Source organism: Balearica regulorum, chromosome 14 (genome assembly GCF_011004875.1).
Source record: "Balearica regulorum gibbericeps isolate bBalReg1 chromosome 14, bBalReg1.pri, whole genome shotgun sequence".
Classification (NCBI taxonomy): domain Eukaryota; kingdom Metazoa; phylum Chordata; class Aves; order Gruiformes; family Gruidae; genus Balearica; species Balearica regulorum.
The window spans coordinates 965874-983552 of NC_046197.1; the positions used below are offsets into that span (position 1 = coordinate 965874).

The following is a 17679-nucleotide window of genomic DNA, read 5'->3' on the forward strand; positions in this document are numbered from 1 at the left end:
GCAGCTCAAACAGCCTTATGTTGGCTGTAAGCTGAGGAGGATTCAGGGTCTACTGGGATCAGCTCACCCCTGGCTGTGCTCGAACTGGTGTGCTGCTCCTCGGTGTTCTCCTGGCTCCTCTTCTACCTCATGCAGCCCATCCTTCTGCCTCTCGCCCCGTCCCAATGAAATTGTGCAGAAGAGGGCTCTGCCCAGCCCCGTGTGTATTGTGGTGAGCTGTTCCCGCCAAAAAACCTCAGGCTGCTGCTCTCTCTACCCCAGGACCCGGCTCAGCCAAGGAGCTCATCAAGTCCATCAACGAGAAGTTTGCTGGAGCTGCTGGCTGGGAAGGCGCAGAGTCATATCCTTTACTGTCTGTGCCAGCCTGGCCGACTGCGGGGCTGGGCTTCCCTTGCAGGCAGGCCTTGCCTGAGCACAGCTGTGTGCCTGTCCCGCCTCACTTACGAGGGCTCTTCCTCCGGTAGCAGAGAAATGCCCCCCAATGCTGCCTGTATTCAGACATAAGCTCTGCAGCCTCTAATTCAGTGGTGTTAGGGCAGAAGGTGGCTCTTTGGCCGGCTGTGCTCAGCCCTTAACTGTAAGGCTACGTGGTGGTGCTTTCCTTGACTGTTGTCACGTTGAAGAAGCCAGAAGACAAGAAGCAGCTGGGGGACTTTTTCGGCATGTCGAACAGCTACGCCGAGTGCTACCCTGCTACGTAAGGAAGCAGCAAGAAGCTGCGGGTTGGGAGCGGGGTGTGCCGAGGGGCTGCCGCTCTCTGGCAGCGAGAACTTGAATGTCAGCCCCACTGTTTGTTGGGAGGAGCAGGCCTGGCTCTGTCAGAGGTTGCAGCCTACTGTTAAAATGCTCCCCAGGTCCTTGGTTCTAGCAGACCTGGCCTTTTCTTAGCTGGTCTCTGCTCGGACCTGGAGTCTGCTGCCCCTCAGTGCTGGGGAAAGGCTGAGGTGGCTGGGAGTCTGCTGGGTTCCTTGGTAATTCATGTGCTTGTTGAGCCCTGGCCGCAAAGCAGTTCCTCAGCAGAAGAGGAGCAGCTTTCAGCCTGCAGAGTCATCTTAGGAGCATTTGCGATCTTGGATGCCTTGTGGTACAGCTCACCTGCAAGGCTTGCAGTTGGAGGAACTTCTTTCTGGTCCAGGAACTGTGTGCGAGAGATGGCTCCCACCAGCCTGGCTCTGAGGTCCAAACCCTTTCCAGACCCGCTCCAAACCCTTCTCTTGCTTTTCTTTTCGTTACAGAATGGATGATATGGCCGTGGACAGCGATGAAGAGGTGGACTACAGCAAAATGGATCAGGTATGCCATCACCAGCTTTTAGGACCAGCCAGTGAACTAGGTATCGGTGCAGGCTGGGAGGATCCCACTGGAGAGAAGCAGGGTTGTGCAGCGGGGCTGAGTGCCCCAGAGCTGGGTGTTGAATGTGTTTTGGGGTTTACTGATCTGCCACATGCCTGGATCTGGGCAGGATCTGCTGTCCCAGGGAGCAAACCCTGTGCGAGACTGATGCTTGGCCGAGAAGTGTCGGGGAGGTGTGCTGGTCTGTCGCAACTCCCTCTTCCACAGAGTCCCCTGCCTGGGGCTTCTCGGGGAGGGGATCTCAGAGCCAAGGTCAGACTGGGTGCACAAACCCGTTGAACTGGGGCTGATGGCAGATTGGGAGATTGAGATCTTGCCTAAGCGCGCGGGGCTGCATCAATTAAGGAGCTGCTCTGAGTCGTCCTTTCACTGCAGGGTAACAAGAAAGGACCTCTGGGCCGCTGGGACTTTGACACCCAGGAGGAGTACAGCGAATACATGAACAACAAAGAGGCTCTGCCCAAGTGAGTGCAGCCCTTGGGAAGGGCTGAGCAAGGGTTCCGGGTGGGGGTGGCCGTGTGGGCCAAACCTGGGTCCTGGGGGAGCTTAAAGCAAGAAGGGGGTTCCCTGATGAGGACCTGAGGAGGAGCTGTGGATCCTGGGCCTGGTGGCTTGTCTTTGCTCTTAGTATCACTCTTGAGGACTCCAGCCCAGCCACTGCTTTCAGGGGCCCAAGGCAGCTCTGGAGTATGGGCTTGTGGCTGGGGCAAATGTGTCTGTTCCCCTGGCTCGTGGATGCCCTGCGAGTGCTGAGCTGTGTCTCGCTCCTTCCCCAGGGCAGCCTTCCAGTACGGGATCAAGATGTCTGAGGGACGCAAAACCCGTCGCTTCAAGGAGACGAATGACAAGGCGGAGCTGGACCGGCAGTGGAAGAAGATCAGTGCGGTGGGTGACCAGAGCTAGAGTATTGTCTGTTTGGGCCACGAGCTGCCAGCGCAGCCCAGTCCTGCCCTTGCCATCCTAGTCGCGGCTTTTGGTCCAGCCCGACCACTGGGCACTGCCAGTATGCGTGTGCAGCTGGGCTGGCTCTACAGAAGCTCCTTGTGAGAGCATCAGCCAAATATTTGGGGCTTCAGGACTGCAGAGGCATCTGGAGCTGCATTTGGAGCTGTTTCCCTGGGAGCAGTCCCGATGAGGGCTCTTTGCTCTGCACCCTGCAGCAGATGAACGTGTCCAAACTGGCAGCTCGGAGCCATCCAAAGGGGTGTGGAGGGGACAAGGCACGGTTAGCAGCTCCCTGTTTTCTAACCAGCAGAGCTGGGGCTTGTCCTGGCAGGGTGAGCTGGCCGTGAGCACCCCAATGGTATCGGATGGGCTAGGGGAAGGTGAGGACAGTCTTTGGCGGCCAAAATGGAGCAAAGGGGGAACAGGCCAAGTCTTCCAGACCTCAGGCGGCTTGTGGACAACTTTAGCTCACCTTGGCTTGCTCTGACCGGGCTGTAACTCTGCCCGGGTGTATCTTGGCACCCTACAACACTTCTGCTGCAGTTGTGGGGAGCCGTCTACCCTGAGCATAACAGGACTTTGTGCTTTCTTTCCAGATCATCGAGAAGAGGAAGAAGTTGGAGGCTGATGGGTTAGTAAAGCTGTCTCTGTTCTTGGCTCCACCGCAGGGCAGGTCTGGGGCCTGGCTGTCCCCTGCCACTTCTCCCAGGGGCTGCAGGGGGCAGAGACCTCCCTGCTGGCTCCTTGCAGTGGGGCTGGAAAGAGAGTGGAGAACATTTGGCCCCGGTCAGGGTGCTCCTGCCCTCCTCAGCTCAGCAGAGCCCACAGGGCACCTCTCCCCTGGGCGGTGGGCAGGTGCTGAGTAGACCCCAGGGCTGTGTTGGGGGGCTTCTCCTTGGCCAGGCAGTTCTGCCCCATCTAGCTGGGTGCCCCGAGGAGCTGTTGGGCTCCCCGCAATGTTTTGTGGGTTGAAATTGTGGACCTCAGTGCTGAGGCCTGGAGGGGAGGGCAGTGGAGCTGTCTGCCCTGCATCCTCACCTCAGTCCTGCCCCTGTGTCTCTTCCAGGGTTGAGGTGAAACGTCCCAAGTACTGATGCCTCCAGTATCTCCTCCTCCAGCTCTTGGAACCTGTCCTGCTGCATGCTGGTGTCCTGGAGCTTGCTGGGGTGCTCTCTTTGCCCCCCACGCCGTCCCCTTTCTCCTCTGGGCTGGGTGGCACGTGTGTCCCGTGCCATGCGCTGCGGGGCTGCGCTGAGGCTCTCCCCTCCAGTGTTTGCTGTATAGCTCGTGATGTGTAAATGTTGTAGTTGTAATAAAACTTCAGAACTTTTGCACGAATGTCTGTTTGTGTGGGCAGGGAGAAGGCGTGTGGGCTGGGGGCTCCTGCGTGGGGCGAGCCCTAGCTAAGGGTGCTTATTTTGGGGGCCTTTTGGGGTGGGGGGTAGGTAGCCCCTGTCAAGCCCCGGATAAAATGAGCAAATAAGCCGATTCGGGGGAAATAATCCAGCCTCCGTGTGCGGGGAAGAAACGGGACCCTCACGTGGGGTACGGCAAGAGGAAGTGGCCTGAAGCTGAGGACTCGGACTGCTTCCCCTGTGCGAGCTGCCGTGACGGCTGGCTGCGTGGGGCTGCGTGTGGCACGGGAGCGGCCATCGCCCCCGACCAGCGGCAGGGTGGATGGGATGGGGTCAAGCTCCTCACGGCAGTGCAGGGCCAGTGGTGAGCTGGAATAGCTCCTCTGGGCAAGGACGAGGACGTGGCTGGTGGCCCCTGGCTGGGCCGGGGCGCTGGGCCGGCCTCGGGGTGCCCTGCCAGCCCCAGCCCTTGAAAGAGGCTGCAGTGACGCTGTGAAAGTTAGGGAGCCCGTGGGGGGCTCCCACTGCTGAACTGCTAAAAAGCAGGAAAAACCGAGGCAGCTGGGAGAAGGCCGGGGCAAGTCGTGGCAAAATACAGCACAGGTACCCGCGGGACCGAGCCACTCGCACGGTGTGTCACAACAGCCTCGCAAAGGCACCGGCGTAACCGCAGAGCTACAGCCGGTCCACGCGTGACGTTCCTGCCGCGCACCACCAGCGCAGCGCGCCCCGCAGCGGGGCGTCTCCATGCAAATGAGGGGGCGGTGCTATGCAAACGAGCACAGCGCCTGCGCCCGGCGCGGCCCCGGCATGGCGGCGCTGGGGGAGGTGAGCAGGCGTGGGGGCAGCGCGGCCCCAGCCCCGCCGGCTCCGGCCCCACCGCCCCGCTCTCCCCCAGGGCTGCTCGGAGCCAGCGGGGAGGGAGCCGCGGCTGCGGGACACCCCCGAGGACATCTGCTTCGAGGCGACAGCCAACGCCATCGCCCTGCACCCGGCCCGGCCCTTGCTGGCGGCGGGGGACGTGGATGGCGACGTCTACTTGTGAGTGGGGCTGTGGGGGCTCCGCCGGGGCGTGGGCCGGGGGTCCCGGGGGTAGGAACTGCTGGGCGCCGGCCGTCGCGGGTCCCCGTCCTCCCGTGGGCCCCGGTGAGCCCGACCCGGTGCTGGCAGGTACTCGTACTCCTGCACCGAGGGCGAGAACCGGCAGCTCTGGTCTTCGGGGCATCACCTCAAGTCGTGCCGGGACGTGGCCTTCTCCCAGGACGGGCAGAGTGAGTGCGGGGGACGTGGGGTGGCACCGGGGCACGGCGGGGGACGCCGGGGCTGGGGGCATTGATGCGGCTCTCCAGAGCTCTTCACCGTGTCCAAGGACAAGTCCGTCCACATCCTGACAGTGGAGGAGGGACGGCTGGAAACGCGCTTCCCCAAGGCCCATGGGTAGGTCTGATCGGGCGGCTTGTCCCAGGCAGTGACCGCGGGGGCAGCGTCCCCTTCCCTCCCCTCCAAAGCCATGCAGCCCTGGGCCGGGCAGGCAGAGGCCGAGCATCGTCCCCAATGCTCTGGGCGCCGTTTGCCTGTGGTGACTGTGCCGGTGTGGTGGGGCTGGGGTCTCTGCAGCTCAGCCCTCAACTGCGTGCTGCCCATCGATAACCACGTCTTTGCCACGGGTGATGATGGTGGGGTGCTGAAGGTGTGGGACCTGCGCAAGGGGGATGCCATCTTGGAGGCCCATCAGCAGGAGGAGTACATCAGCGCAATGGCTGTGGATGGTAACGGGAAGATTCTGCTGACTGCCAGGTACCGGGGGCTCCATGGCACCAGGGTCAGGCCCCACCCCGCGCCCCTGCAGGGCCTCCCTTTAGGGCTGGGGGAAGCGCCCTGCGCCATGTCCCACGGTCACGACGGGCCCCTGCCGTCTCCCGCAGTGGTGATGGCACCCTGGGTGTCTTCAATGTGAAGAGGCGGCGCTTTGAGCTGCTCTCGGAGCCGCAGAACGGGGACTTGACGTCTGTCACGCTGCTGAAGGTTGGCACCTGGCCCTGCCCGGAGCAGGACCCTGCGGATCCATCTCCACACCCCAGGCTTCTTGTTCAGCCTCTGCCTTACTGTCCTCCATGTTACCTAGAGGGGGAAGAAGGTGGCGTGTGGCTCCAGCGAAGGCACCATCTACCTCTTCAACTGGGACGGCTTCGGGGCCGCCAGCGACCGCTTTGCTCTGAGGGCCGAGTCTGTTGACTGCATGGTCCCCATCACAGACAGCATCGTATGCGTGGGGTCCCTGGACGGAGTGATCAGGTCAGGGGGATGGGGTGGGACGGGGAGGGTGAGGGGCACGATCAGCCTTGGTTAGGAGCAGGGGAAGGCAGGGCGTGCCGGGGCAGGCGGGTGGGGGACAGGGGCGCTGCTCCCTGCACGGTGCTCACCAGGGCCCGTCCCCAGGGCGGTGAACATCCTGCCGAACCGGGTGCTGGGCTGCGTTGGGCAGCACCTGGGGGAGCCCATCGAGCAGCTGGCGGTGGCCCCGGGCGGGCAGCTCCTGGCCAGCTGCGCCCATGACCAGAAGGTGAAGTTCTGGGACATCTCCGCCCTGGCGGGGCTGGTGGTGGACGACTACCGGAAGAAGAAGAAGAAGGGCGGGCCGCTGCGGGCCCTCAGCAGCAAGGCGGCGGGCAGCGGGGAGGATTTCTTCGCCGACCTGCGGGACGGGGCCGAAGCCGAGGCCGCTCCGGAGGCGGCGGGGGGGAGCGACAGCGACGACAGCGACGACAGCGACTGAGGGGCGGGGGCGGGGCTCTGGCTGGCCACGCCCCGGGGTGGGCACATCGGGGTGGTGCTGGGCGGTCCCGCCCCTAGGGCGGAGTCATGCCCGCTTGGGCCGGTGCTGCAGCCACCGCCGGCAGATCGGGAGCCGGCGTTCTGATTGGCTCTCAGGGCTGCCACTCAGGCTGGGCTGTTGGCGAGGCCTTAAAGGGACAGAGGGTGTCGGGGGGGGGGTTGGTGGTGGTGGTGTCCCGGGGCGGGCACCGCTTATGGGGCGTCGGGGGCCCGGGAGGGAGGAGTCCGGGGGTGGCCCCGACATGGGGACGGGGCTGAGGGCGGTGTGTGGGCCCTGGGGGCGGGGGGGGGGTCCTTGGGGAGGGGGACTGGGATGGGGGGGTCCAGGGATGGGGGGATGTGGCTGAGGGTGCCGGGGGGAGGGGTTGGGGGGGGGGGTCATGACTGAGGATCCCTGGAGGAGGGGGAAGCGGTGGCTCTGAGATGGGGGGTCCCTGGTTGGGGGGTGCGGGGAGGCCCGGAGATGAGGGGACATGGCTGGGGGTCCCGGGGGGGGGGGTGGTGGTGAGGGTGTGGCTGGGGTTTGCTGCTGTGTTTGGGGGTTCTGGGATGGGCGGGGGGGTGAGGGGTGACATGGGGTCCTGGGGTCTGTCCCTTTCCTGAGGGCCCCCCACCTGCACCGCTGTCCGAGGCGGTGTGTCAATTAGCCTTTGTTAATTAATTTACAGATCAGCTCTGTTACAAATAAACCCAGTGCCTTTCAGTTCCTAGCGCCCTGTGCCGATGGTTTGGCTCACCCCGAGTTCCCCGGCACTCTGTGCGTGTGGGACACCTGCGTGCTGGGGTGGGGGGCACGGGGGTGGCCCTGGGGAGAGCACCCTGCGCCCGGGCACCGCTGCTTGTAGGCGGTGTGACAGAGGAGCCCGGCTTTTCCCCACCACTGCTGGTGGCAGGGCACATCCCTGGGCTGCGGGGTGGCTGGGCCCTGGGCAGGGCGGTGGGTGCCAGCTGGTCCCTGCTGGGCAGCGGGCTGGTGGTTGACCACCTTGGAGAAGAGCACAGTGCTGGTGCGAGCAGCTGAGAGCATCCAGCAGCTCTTCAACACCAAGTCTGACCTGTCCTGGTGCCACCAGGAGGCAGGGACCCTGGGAGGCCGTGGGTTAGGGAGTGGCAGGAGGTGGCCCACATATCTCACTGGTGGCCAACGGGCAGCATGGACCAGAAGAAGGGTGTGTGGGGCTGCAGTGTCCCGTGCCATCTCATGCCCCACATGTCCTGTTGAGGTCCTGGCTGAAGGCATGGCTGCCTCTGACCAGATGACCCCGACTGTGTTCTCCTTGGTGGCAATGACATGCACGCAGGGCAAAAGGCCACTGAAACTTGGCATCACCTATGTGCACTGAGTGCTCAAAACCCAATGTGTGGCCTTCAGGGCTCCCCAAGCTGGTACATGTCCCCATCTCCCAGGTGGCACAGGAGATGCAGCTCAGGGTCCCACACACTGCCCTTGCCCAGACTGCCATCATGTTCCTGGCTCAGAGGATCAGCAGCACCAACTCCATCAGCACCCTGGGTGAGGTGACCAGGGCCAACGTGGAGGAAGGGGCCCATGCCATCAGCACAGACCAGCACATCAGTAAACACTCGCTCAAGGGCGGCATGAATGGGTCCTGCACCCTCTGTCCCCATCGGTGTCCCCTTCAGGGCCCACAGCACTGCCCTCAGGCTGTCTCTGCAGCTCAGTCCTGGGAAGCACAAGGAAGGTCTCCAGTTCACACCAGCATCCAGGCTGGGACACCATTTAGCCTGGTGGGACCATCTGCCTGACCAACCTAGTGGCCTTCTATGATGGACTGACTACATCAGTGGACAACAGAAGAGCTATAGATGTCATCTATCTGGATGTCTGTAAGCCCTTTAACAACATTTGATGGATGGCCTGTTCAGTGGCTAAGGAATTGGCTGGATGGTCGTATCCAGAGGGTAGTGGTCAACGGCTCAATGTCCAGATGGAGATCAGTGACGAGTGGGGTCCGTATGGAGACCAGTACTGTTTAATATCTTCATCAGCGACACAGAGAGTGGGATTGAGTGCACCCTCAGCACATTTACAGATGACATCAGGCTGAGTGGTGCAGCTGACATGCCTGAGGGAGGGGATGCTATTCAGAGGGACCTGGACAAGCTCAAGAAATGGGCCCATGTGAAGTTCATGAAGTTCAACAAGGCCAAGTGCAAGGTCCTGCATCTGGTTGGGGCAACCCCTGGGATCAATACAGGCTGGGGGGTGAAAGGAATGAGAGCAGCCCTGCAGAGGACTTGGGGGTACTAGTGGGTGACAAATGGGACATGAGCCACCAATGTGCACTCACAGCCCAGAAAGCCAACTGTGTCCTGGGCTGCATCACCAGCAGTGTGGCCAGCAGGTCAAGGGAAGTCATTCTTCCCTTCTACTGCACTCTGGTGAGACCCCACCTGGAGCACTGTGTCCAGCTCAGGTGTCCCCAGTACAAGAAAGACAAGTTCTCTTTAATATCTTTATCGATGATCTGGACAAGGGGATCAAGTGCACCCTCAGTAAATTTGCAGATGACACCAGGTTGGGTGGGAGTGTCAATCTGCCTGAGGGCAGGAAGGCTCTGCAGAGGGATCTGGACAGGCTGGATCGATGGGCCAAGACCAACTGTATGAGGTTCAACAAAGCTCAGCAATGGGTCCTGCACTTTGGTCACAAGAACCCCAGGCAATGCTACAGGCTTGGGGCAGAGTGGCTGGAAAGCTGCCCAGCAGAAAAGGACCTGGGGGTGCTGGTCAACAGCCTGCTGAATATGAGCCAGCAGTGTGCCCAGGTGGCCAAGAAGGCCAACAGCATCCTGGCTTGTATCAGAACTAGTGTGGCCAGCAGGGCCAGACAGTGACTGTTCCCCTGTACTGGGCACTGGTGAGGCCACTCCTCGAGTTCTGTGCTCAGTTTTGGGCCCCTCACTACAAGACGGACAGTGAGGTGCTGGAGTGTCCAGTGAAGGGTCTGGAGCACAAGTCTGATGGGAGCGGCTGAGGGAACTGGGGCTGTTTAGCCTGGAGAAAAGGAGGCTGAGGAGAGACCTGATCATTCTCTGCAACTACCTGAAAGGAGGTTGTAGCCAGGTGGGGGTTGGTCTCTTCTCCCAAGTAACTAGTAATAGGATGAGAGGAAGTGGCCTCAAATTGTGCCAGGGGAGGTTTAGATTGGAGATCGGTAAACATTTCTTCACTGAAAGGGTTGTCAAGCACTGGACCAGGCTGCCCAGGGCAGTGGTGCAGTCCCCATCCCTGGAGGGATTTAAAAGATGTGTAGATGTGGTGCTTGGGGACGTGGTTTAGTGGTGGACTTAGCAGTGCTGGGTTAACAATTGGACTTGATGAGCTTAAAGGTCTTTTCCAACCAAAATGATTCTGTGATTCTATGGACCTGTTGGAGTGGGTCCAGAGTAGAGCCACAAAAATGATCAAAGGGATGGAGCACCTCTCCTATGAGGCCAGGCTGAGAGAGTTGAGGTTGTTCAGCCTGGAGAAGGCACTGGGGAGAACTTGTTGTGGCTTTCCAGTACTTAAAAGGGGCCCATCAGAAAGACAAACTTTTTAGTAGGGCCTGTAGCGATAGGACAAGGGGTGATGGTTTTAAACTGAACGAGGGGAGAGTCAGACTAGATATAAGGGAGAAATTTGTTATGATGAGGGTGGTGAAACACTGGAACAGGTTGCCCAGAGATGTGGTAGATGCCCCATCCCTGGAAACAGTCAAGGTCAGGTTGGACTTGATCTAGTTGAAGATGTCCCTGCCCATGGCAGGAGGAGGTTGGACTAGATGACCTTTAAAGGTCCCTTCCAACCCAAACCATTCTATGCTTCTATGACAGATCTACCTGGCAACTGGTTTGTCCCCTATCATCACCTCTGGTGGCCCCTGTGCTTGCTCTGTCTGATTCCAGCTTGTCACCTGCCTCTGGATGCTGGGGGTGGAGGAGAAGGCTTGCAGTGTCACCATCTCCAAGGGAACTTGTTGTGTCCCCAGCTTGTGCTGCCTGACTGCAGTGCTCTGCCAGAGCAGGGGCAGCTGTGTCCAGAAAGATGTCCTCAACCTAGTCTATGTCCAAGGCTCTGGAGGTGGCTCAGTACTGGCAGGTCAGCTCCTGGCCCAACCTGCTGCTGCACCTCCTGCAAGGTCCTCGAGTGCCAGTGCAGCTGCATCATTGCCTGCCTCTTCTACAGCATCATGGGCAAAAAGCTCATGGTGTTGGGCTTCACCCTCCAAATACAAGGTACTGACTCGGCAGGGGTGCGAAGGAACAGTTGAGCTGGGTCATTCCCGTGCCTGCGGTGGTTCTTCAGTCACGTAAGTGATGAGCAGCCTGATCTCTCCAGCTCTACCTCACAGCAGCAGCAAGTGGAGGATTTACACCCCAGGACCCAGCAGAGCTCAGCTTTCCCTCTTGGCCCAGGGAGTCATCCAGCATCCCCATCAGCAAGACAGACATCAGCCTCAGGGAGAAGGAGGAGACGATCGTGCAAGCCCTGTCCCACGCCACCGACTCAGCTGAGGGGTACAGGCAGTGCACACCTGGGGTGGTCAGAGCCACAAGCCACTGGTGCTCTCCAGTGTCAAGGCTTGGAACAGGTCCCCGGTGCCTTCTGAGGCCTGGCAGTTGTGTCCCTGGGGCTATCATCCTGCTGTGACTGGGCTGGTTTCCATCTTGTCTCCTCTCCACTGTCCACCTGTGCTGCATCTCGAAGGACTGGCTGGACATCGTGTTGGCACTGAAGATCTCCTGGATGCTTTCCTCCTGAGACCTTGCTCAGCCTGCTCACCATTGCCTCAAACCCCTATGCAACCTGTGTCAACACCCTTGTCATTGTCATCTGCACGTCAACATCTTCAAGGTAAAATACTCCAGTCTTGACTGTGCTAGCCTTGCAGTGAGTCCTCTTGGACGTCTGCTCTGCTCATTCCCCTCCCCTGTTCCTCACCCCTCAGCTCTGATCTGCCCTGTGGAGCTCTACCTCACAATTACTTTCACCTCAGCTGCCACCAGGTTTTCCCCTTGGCAGAGCCCCTTGGGCCCTGCGGTCCAGGGCTGCTCTCAGCCCTGCTTCTCACCCATGGCAGCTCCCCTCAGGTATTCTTCCAGGAGGTGGACTATGAGCAAATCTCTTGGGCCAAGCTGGTGCCCCAGGCTCTTGATGGCTTGTGCTTCAGGTGGAAACCATCAGCAAGAGGATCAGGCACCGCCACTCCTTCACCACCACCAGCACCATTGTGCAGTTCTATGTCCAGGCTCCTCCCGTGAAGATGATGAAGATATGATGTTTCTGTAGATACGTCTTAAGATAGCTGTGAAGATCTGGTGGTGGTGCTGCTGACTGTGGATGCAGATGGACGGCATTCCCGAGGCGGGGGAGGGGGGTGTTCCGCTTTTCACAGCACTCAGGCCAGGCTCATGTCTCATTAAAAGACTTGGCTGCTTTGTGAGCTGGGGTGACCCTTCCTCCAGCCCTGCTCCTGGGTAATTGTGATCTCCCACGTGCTCCTGAGCCACACCAAGGCTGGGACACATCCCCAGGGCCAGCATAGCCCTAGAGAACTCTAGAGTGCCTCAAAAGGCACTAGCAGACCTTTGCAGGGCACAGGACAGCCCATAGAAGTCGCAGAGGAGGGTGTCACAAGAAAAGGCACGTTAAAGCCCCTGCAGTGCAACGAGAAGCACTTTGAAGCCACCAAAATTCACTCGGACACTCTTGCAGCTGCACCGACAAATGGTGAAGGTCCTGGTGCACATCAGGAGTGACGTGCAGATCTCTGGGGAGTACAAAAAGGCACTTGGAGGTACCTGAGGGTGCACCAAAAGGCTCTTGGAGGATTCCCTTGGGCGCATCCAAAAGGAACAAAGATGTCACTTGGGTGCTGCCAAAGGGAGCTGCAGGGTCCAGATGTGTGTCAGAAGATACTGGTAAAGTTCTGGGAAGCAGAGATAGGTGCACAGGGCCATTTGAGCTGCACCAAATGGACTCGGAGCCCCATGGGCCACATCCTAACACTGCGAGGCTTTGGGGCACTTCAAAAGGCACTGGTTGACTGATGCTGAGCACAGAATGGCCCTTCGAGGACACATGAAGGCACTTCAGAGTCTCCTGGTGTTCACTGCAAGGTACCTGGAGGCACCTGGGCAGCATGGTAACACACATGGAGTCCCCTTAGGTGCACCAAAATGCGCTGCGGACCCTAGTGAGCACAGTAAGGCCCCTGAAGGCCACCGGTGGCTAACAGCAAGGTACTCAGGTCTTTTGCACAGAAGGGACTATCAGAACTACCTACTTGGAGGCATCCACTGTGCCCCGAAATGAACTTGGAAACCCACGGTGCTCATCATAGACCACTGGACACGCTGAAAAGCACTCAGAGGCCCCAGAGAAGAGCAGAAAGGTGCTACAATGTCCCAGAGGTGCATCCAAAGATCTCTGAGGGTGCATCAAGAGGTGCTCAGAGGAGCCTGGGGCATACCCAAAGGCAGTAAGACAGACCTCGGTGAGAAGCTGGGGCCACGAAGCTCTGGGTGCCAGGGGCTGCTGCCTGCAGGGGTCCAGCAGGCTGTGGCTCCAGAGCCTGGAGGCTACAGGATGGATCCAAGTCCCACCACTCTCTTCTCCTGCCACAGAAGAAGACAGGCTTCCTGGTGTAGCAGGAGAGTGCAGAGTTGGTGCTGGACAAGCAGGGAGCGAAGGATGCAGGAGCAAAAGACGACATGACACAAGATGAGGCTTTCCAGACTACTTTAATACCACGTGAACAGTGTGCGGTTGGACCTCCTGGTCCTGAGACAGCCAGTAACCCCACAGCTGCTTCCCCGCAGCGCAAACAGCCCTGCACCTCCCAGAGCCCACAGACACTCCCCTCGTTAAAAAGCAGCTCCACCAGCCCACGGGACGTCCCCCATCCACCAGGATGGTCCCTGTGTATGGCCCTGTCCTCAACAGAGGCCATTTCTCAGGAACCAGGCATGCCAGCTGAGGCCATGCACAGTCCCCCGGTGAGCCCAGGCCAGTCCCCAAGGTCCCCTCTGCCTCCCCAGCCGACGCTGGCAGTCTCTCCAAGCAGCTGCTTCTTCTCCCAAGACCTGCACCGGGCCCCCTCCACCACAGCAGAGCAACACAAACCAACTTAAGTCAAACTGGGCAGGTACATCCCCAAAAACCAGAACTGTCCCCAAAGGCCAGCCAGGGGACAGGGCAGCTGTCACAAATCAGGCCAGCAGCCCCATCCTCCACAGTCGGCTCTCAAAACAAACCCAAACAAACTCAAAGCAAAGCTGGAACAGGACCAGGTCCCCAGTGGGGCTCGCACGCTGCTCCTGCAGCCAGCAGCACCGAGGCTCAGGTTCAACTCATGGTTCGGGCAGAACGACTGCCTACATCAGCTGGCATCCTGCAGTGGAGAGGTAAACGTCAGGCTCTGTGCGGTGCTGCAGGGAGCGGCACCCCAAAACTCCCTCCCCTTGCATCCTCTGCATCCAACCAGGAATCCCACCCAGAGCTCAGAGCCACCAGGGTCACATCTGGTGGGGGGGGTGACAGTGTTTCAGCTGTCTGCCAGGCTGGGTCCCCCAGTGCACTAGAAGCACCACAGCTCCACACTCCCAAGAGACACTCCAAGACTTTGGGGTGGCACCGATGCCACGTGAGGACTCACCTAGCATGCAGAGAACCTGCAACGCCACCACGACCTTCGCCTCCTCGTGCCCGCTCCTGCCTGGCCCATCCTGCCGGACCCATGTGAACCCACTGAAGGGCACAGGGCACCCTGGGATCACCACCCGGCACCAGAACCGCTGCCACCCGTTGGGGTTTGCCTGGACGCACTTGGTGAGGAACAGGGGTGTCCCCAAGTGCTGCCTCCGGCACAGGGTGTTCAGGCGGTCCAGCACATTGTGCAGCACCGGAGACAGGGGTGAGTGCTTGGGGACCCCCAGGCACTTGCCCCCTTGCACCTTTCTGGATGATGGCTTCTCCTCGCAGGACTGCAGTTTCTGCTTCAGATCAGAGTTGAGCCAGTCCACACTCATCTCCACCCCACCGAGCCTCATGTTCCCTGGGAGAGACCGGCAGCAGCTGGCAGGAGATGCACATGGACCAGCCCTCCAATATCACCCCATTCCACCCCACTGCCCAGCATCTGGCACAGTGACCCCCATGGGTGGTTTGGCACCAACCCACAATGCGTGAACTGCACAGGATCCTTTCCCCTACCTCCACCCCTCACGCAGCTGCAGGGTAGTTGCTTCTCCATCTCCTTTTGCTATCAAGGTGGGCTCAGACCTGCAAAGCTCTGGGGATTTTAGGTGCAGCCTGCCTTTAGGGACAGGTGCAAAGACATCAAAGCCAGATGCTTCTCAGCTGGGGCAGAAATGGGTACAAATCAGGAGTTTGGAGGTTCCAGTTGGATGTCTGTGAAACGTGTCCCACCAGAGGGCAGTGCAATCATGGGACGGGGTGCTGAGGGGTAGGGCATCTCCATCAGGAGGGTTTAATAACTTGGTCAAAGCTCTGGATGCCCTGGACTGTTACTGGTAATGCTCCTGCTCTTAGCAGGCAGCTGTCTGAGGACCTCCAGCAGCCCCTTTGCCCCACCACCACTAGGTCTACACAAGGACTGCTGAGGATCACCCCACTGAGGACAGCTGGCCTCCCATGGGATGCAGGGAGAGAACAAGGGATGTCTCAAGGCTGAAGTCACCTTGCAGCCAAGTCTGGAGGTGGGATCAATCCTTCCTTAGAGTTACCAGGAAGACCAGCCCAAGCAGCATCCCACAGCACCACGGACCTCCCACTTACCTTCCATCAGGGTTTTCTTGGCCATGGCGGCAGCCTGGTGCGAGCTGTATTTCAGCACAGCAAGCTGGGCCCGTTTCTGGCTGGGGCTGGCATACAGGGTGACGCTGAGGACCCCCTCTGTGACCTGCCGCAGCACGGCCTCCAGCTCCCGCCGGCTCACCGAGGTGGCCAGGCCATCCATGCTCAGCTCACACTTCTCTGTGCTCTTGCACACCACGATGGCACAGCCCTTCCGCACCTCGAAGTTGTTGAACGCAGCGATGGCCTCCTTGGCGCCGCGCCGGTTGCTGTACTTGGCATAGGCAAAGCCCCGATTAAGCCCACTGAAGGTCATCATGAGGCGAAACTCATAGAGCTTCCCCACGCTCTGGAAGAGCGGGATCAACGTGTTCTCATACATGTCCTGTGGCAGCTTACCGATGAACACCTCTGTGCCAGCTGGCGGGGGGTCACCCACCCAACCTGCAGGCACACAATGACACGGTGCACGCAGGTGAGACCCACCTCGCCTCTGTGTCTGCCAGGCGTCCTACGTGCCATGTTCCCAAGGCACCACAGCACTGAGATGCTCTTCTCACGTACCTGGGGGGGGGCCACCATATCGCCTCTGCCCGTTGATCTGCACCAGGTTGATGCCAGTTTCTTTTGCCCAGGCAAGCAGGGCCATCTTATTGGCCTGGTTGATACTGTTGGTCCACATCTGAGGAGGGAGATGATGTTGGTGCTCGTCTGGGCAAAGAGTTTCCAACCTCCCAACTGAGGGCATCCCAACCTCATGAAGCAACTACAAGGCCTAGCACGAGCCAGCAGATGGAGGGGCAAACGCTGAACCCCTCTGCCCTCAGGAAACCTAAGCAGCCCCTCAACACTGCGCATCCAAAGGACTACCCTGCCCACTGTCCAAGCCTGCTCCATGTGACTAAGTCCAGCAAATTTGGTAGAGCACAAGGTCACCAAGAGTTCCCCTACGGATGCCTGCAAGGGCTTTGAAAGCCAAAATACAGGCAGCAGCTGGTTGGCGCTGCAAGAGGGGGCTGGAGCACAGAGCCAAGGTGACTCATCACATCACGAGATCCCAGGCAGGTTGGGACCCCAAAACACGCAAGTCTTCTACTAGCACCTCCTCAGGCTTCTGAGGACATGAAGGAGGGTCTGGAGACACAATCCATGTGGTAACATCATCAGGTGTTAGCTCATTAAGTACTGCAAAGTCTCATTAGGGCCTCTGAAACTGTACGCTGAGTGGGATTAAGCCTAGCACAGGCTAAAATGCAGTTTGGCTGCACCTCTGCCTTGTGCACCTCCAGATACATCACCAGGTCGTGGCAACCTATCTCCATCTTTTCGGAGAGCAGAGAACGCCTTTGGATGAAGGTGGGGACCCATATAGGGGGAAATCTTGGCCGAGAGGGTGCAGAAAGACCAGCCACGCACACCACAGAGCCTCCTGCTGTGGCTCTGCAGATCCCAGGGCCGGGTCCCAGCACTGGGCACCTCCTGCCGCCGGTACGGGGGTAGAGGCACACGGGGCAGGGAGGCGCCGGGGCCTCGGGGGAGGCAGGACCCGGGTCCTCCCCAGCGGAGCCCAGCTAAGCCCGCAGCCGCCGCCCATGAGGCGCTAACGGGGCTCATCACCGCCGCCACGGGCTCTGCGGGGCACCGGGGCCGCCAGCTCCAGCTCACCGCGGGGGAAGGGGCGGGATGGGACCGGGCTCGGCTCCGGCGCCGCCCGCCGCCGTGCACCGCGACGAGGTAACGCACCGAGACGGGCCCCGGGGGCGCCAGTCTCCGTCCGACGGCCCCGGGGGACCTCGAGAGTCCCTCCGTGTCCCGCCCCAGCCCCGGGAAGGGCCGCGCCGAGGTCATCCCCCGCCCTGGCTCCCGGGCCAGCCCCCGACGGCGCCCACCTCGTCCTCCATCGCGGCTATTCCTCCCGCTCCTCCCGACTGCCCGGGCCGGGCTCTAGAAGGTTCCAGCGCCGCCGCTCCGCCCATCGCGCCGCGGCTGCTCCGCCCCGGGCGGGGCGAGGGGGGACCCGCCGGTAGCGCCCGCCCCGCCGCCAGGGAGCAGCGACCCCACAGGGCTCCGCTCCCGCGGGTTTTCCACGCGTGGGTTTAAAAAAAACCCTGCCTGGTTTGGGGCACAAAGCTGGGGGGAGATGCGTGGGGCAGGAGCGAGGGGAGCTGGGGACAGAGAGTACCCCGTCACCCACAGGGAGACGTTTCACCCGTGACAGGGCCCAGGGAGCCTACGGGGGTCTGCGTGGGGAGCCCCGGCCCGGCTGGCGGGGGCTTTGCAGGGGTCAACAGCAGCTGTGGGATCCGGAGGCGAGGAGGGAGCACGGCAGCTGAAGAAACATCCACCGTGACATTTAGAAACCAGCTCC

General features: G+C 60.4%; 3 protein-coding genes across 4 annotated transcripts in view; 2 read left to right on the top strand and 1 right to left on the bottom strand.

Moving 5' to 3' along the window:
• Positions 1-3632, top strand: part of IK (IK cytokine) — a 143764-nt gene extending 140132 nt beyond the window's left edge. The window contains exons 15-21 of the mRNA XM_075766150.1: positions 262-340; positions 617-697; positions 1236-1293; positions 1729-1817; positions 2130-2238; positions 2895-2929; positions 3365-3632. Of these exons, the coding sequence (XP_075622265.1) occupies positions 262-340; positions 617-697; positions 1236-1293; positions 1729-1817; positions 2130-2238; positions 2895-2929; positions 3365-3392 (479 nt within the window). The 3' untranslated portion in view covers positions 3393-3632. The remainder of the gene's footprint in view (positions 1-261; positions 341-616; positions 698-1235; positions 1294-1728; positions 1818-2129; positions 2239-2894; positions 2930-3364) is intronic.
• A 797-nt stretch (positions 3633-4429) lies between these two features.
• On the top strand, positions 4430-6429 carry WDR55 (WD repeat domain 55). Its single transcript, XM_075766883.1, has 8 exons — positions 4430-4481; positions 4552-4694; positions 4824-4924; positions 5003-5090; positions 5271-5450; positions 5579-5678; positions 5779-5948; positions 6093-6429. Exons 1-8 carry the CDS (start codon positions 4464-4466, stop codon positions 6427-6429), a joined length of 1137 nt encoding a protein of 378 aa, XP_075622998.1. The 5' UTR covers positions 4430-4463.
• Positions 6430-13230: 6801 nt separating this feature from the next.
• On the bottom strand, positions 13231-17439 carry DND1 (DND microRNA-mediated repression inhibitor 1). 2 transcript variants are annotated; one of them, XM_075766154.1, is made up of 5 exons: positions 17201-17439; positions 15876-15993; positions 15294-15755; positions 14152-14550; positions 13231-13887 (listed from the first exon to the last, which is right to left on the bottom strand). In XM_075766154.1, the coding sequence occupies exons 1-5, from the start codon at positions 17285-17287 to the stop codon at positions 13871-13873; spliced, it is 1083 nt and encodes a 360-aa protein (XP_075622269.1). In that variant the 5' UTR covers positions 17288-17439; the 3' UTR covers positions 13231-13870. The 2 variants fall into 2 exon arrangements, with proteins under 2 accessions (XP_075622269.1, XP_075622268.1); XM_075766153.1 differs by having other exon boundaries at positions 13231-14550.
• Between the last annotated feature and the right edge of the window lie 240 nt (positions 17440-17679).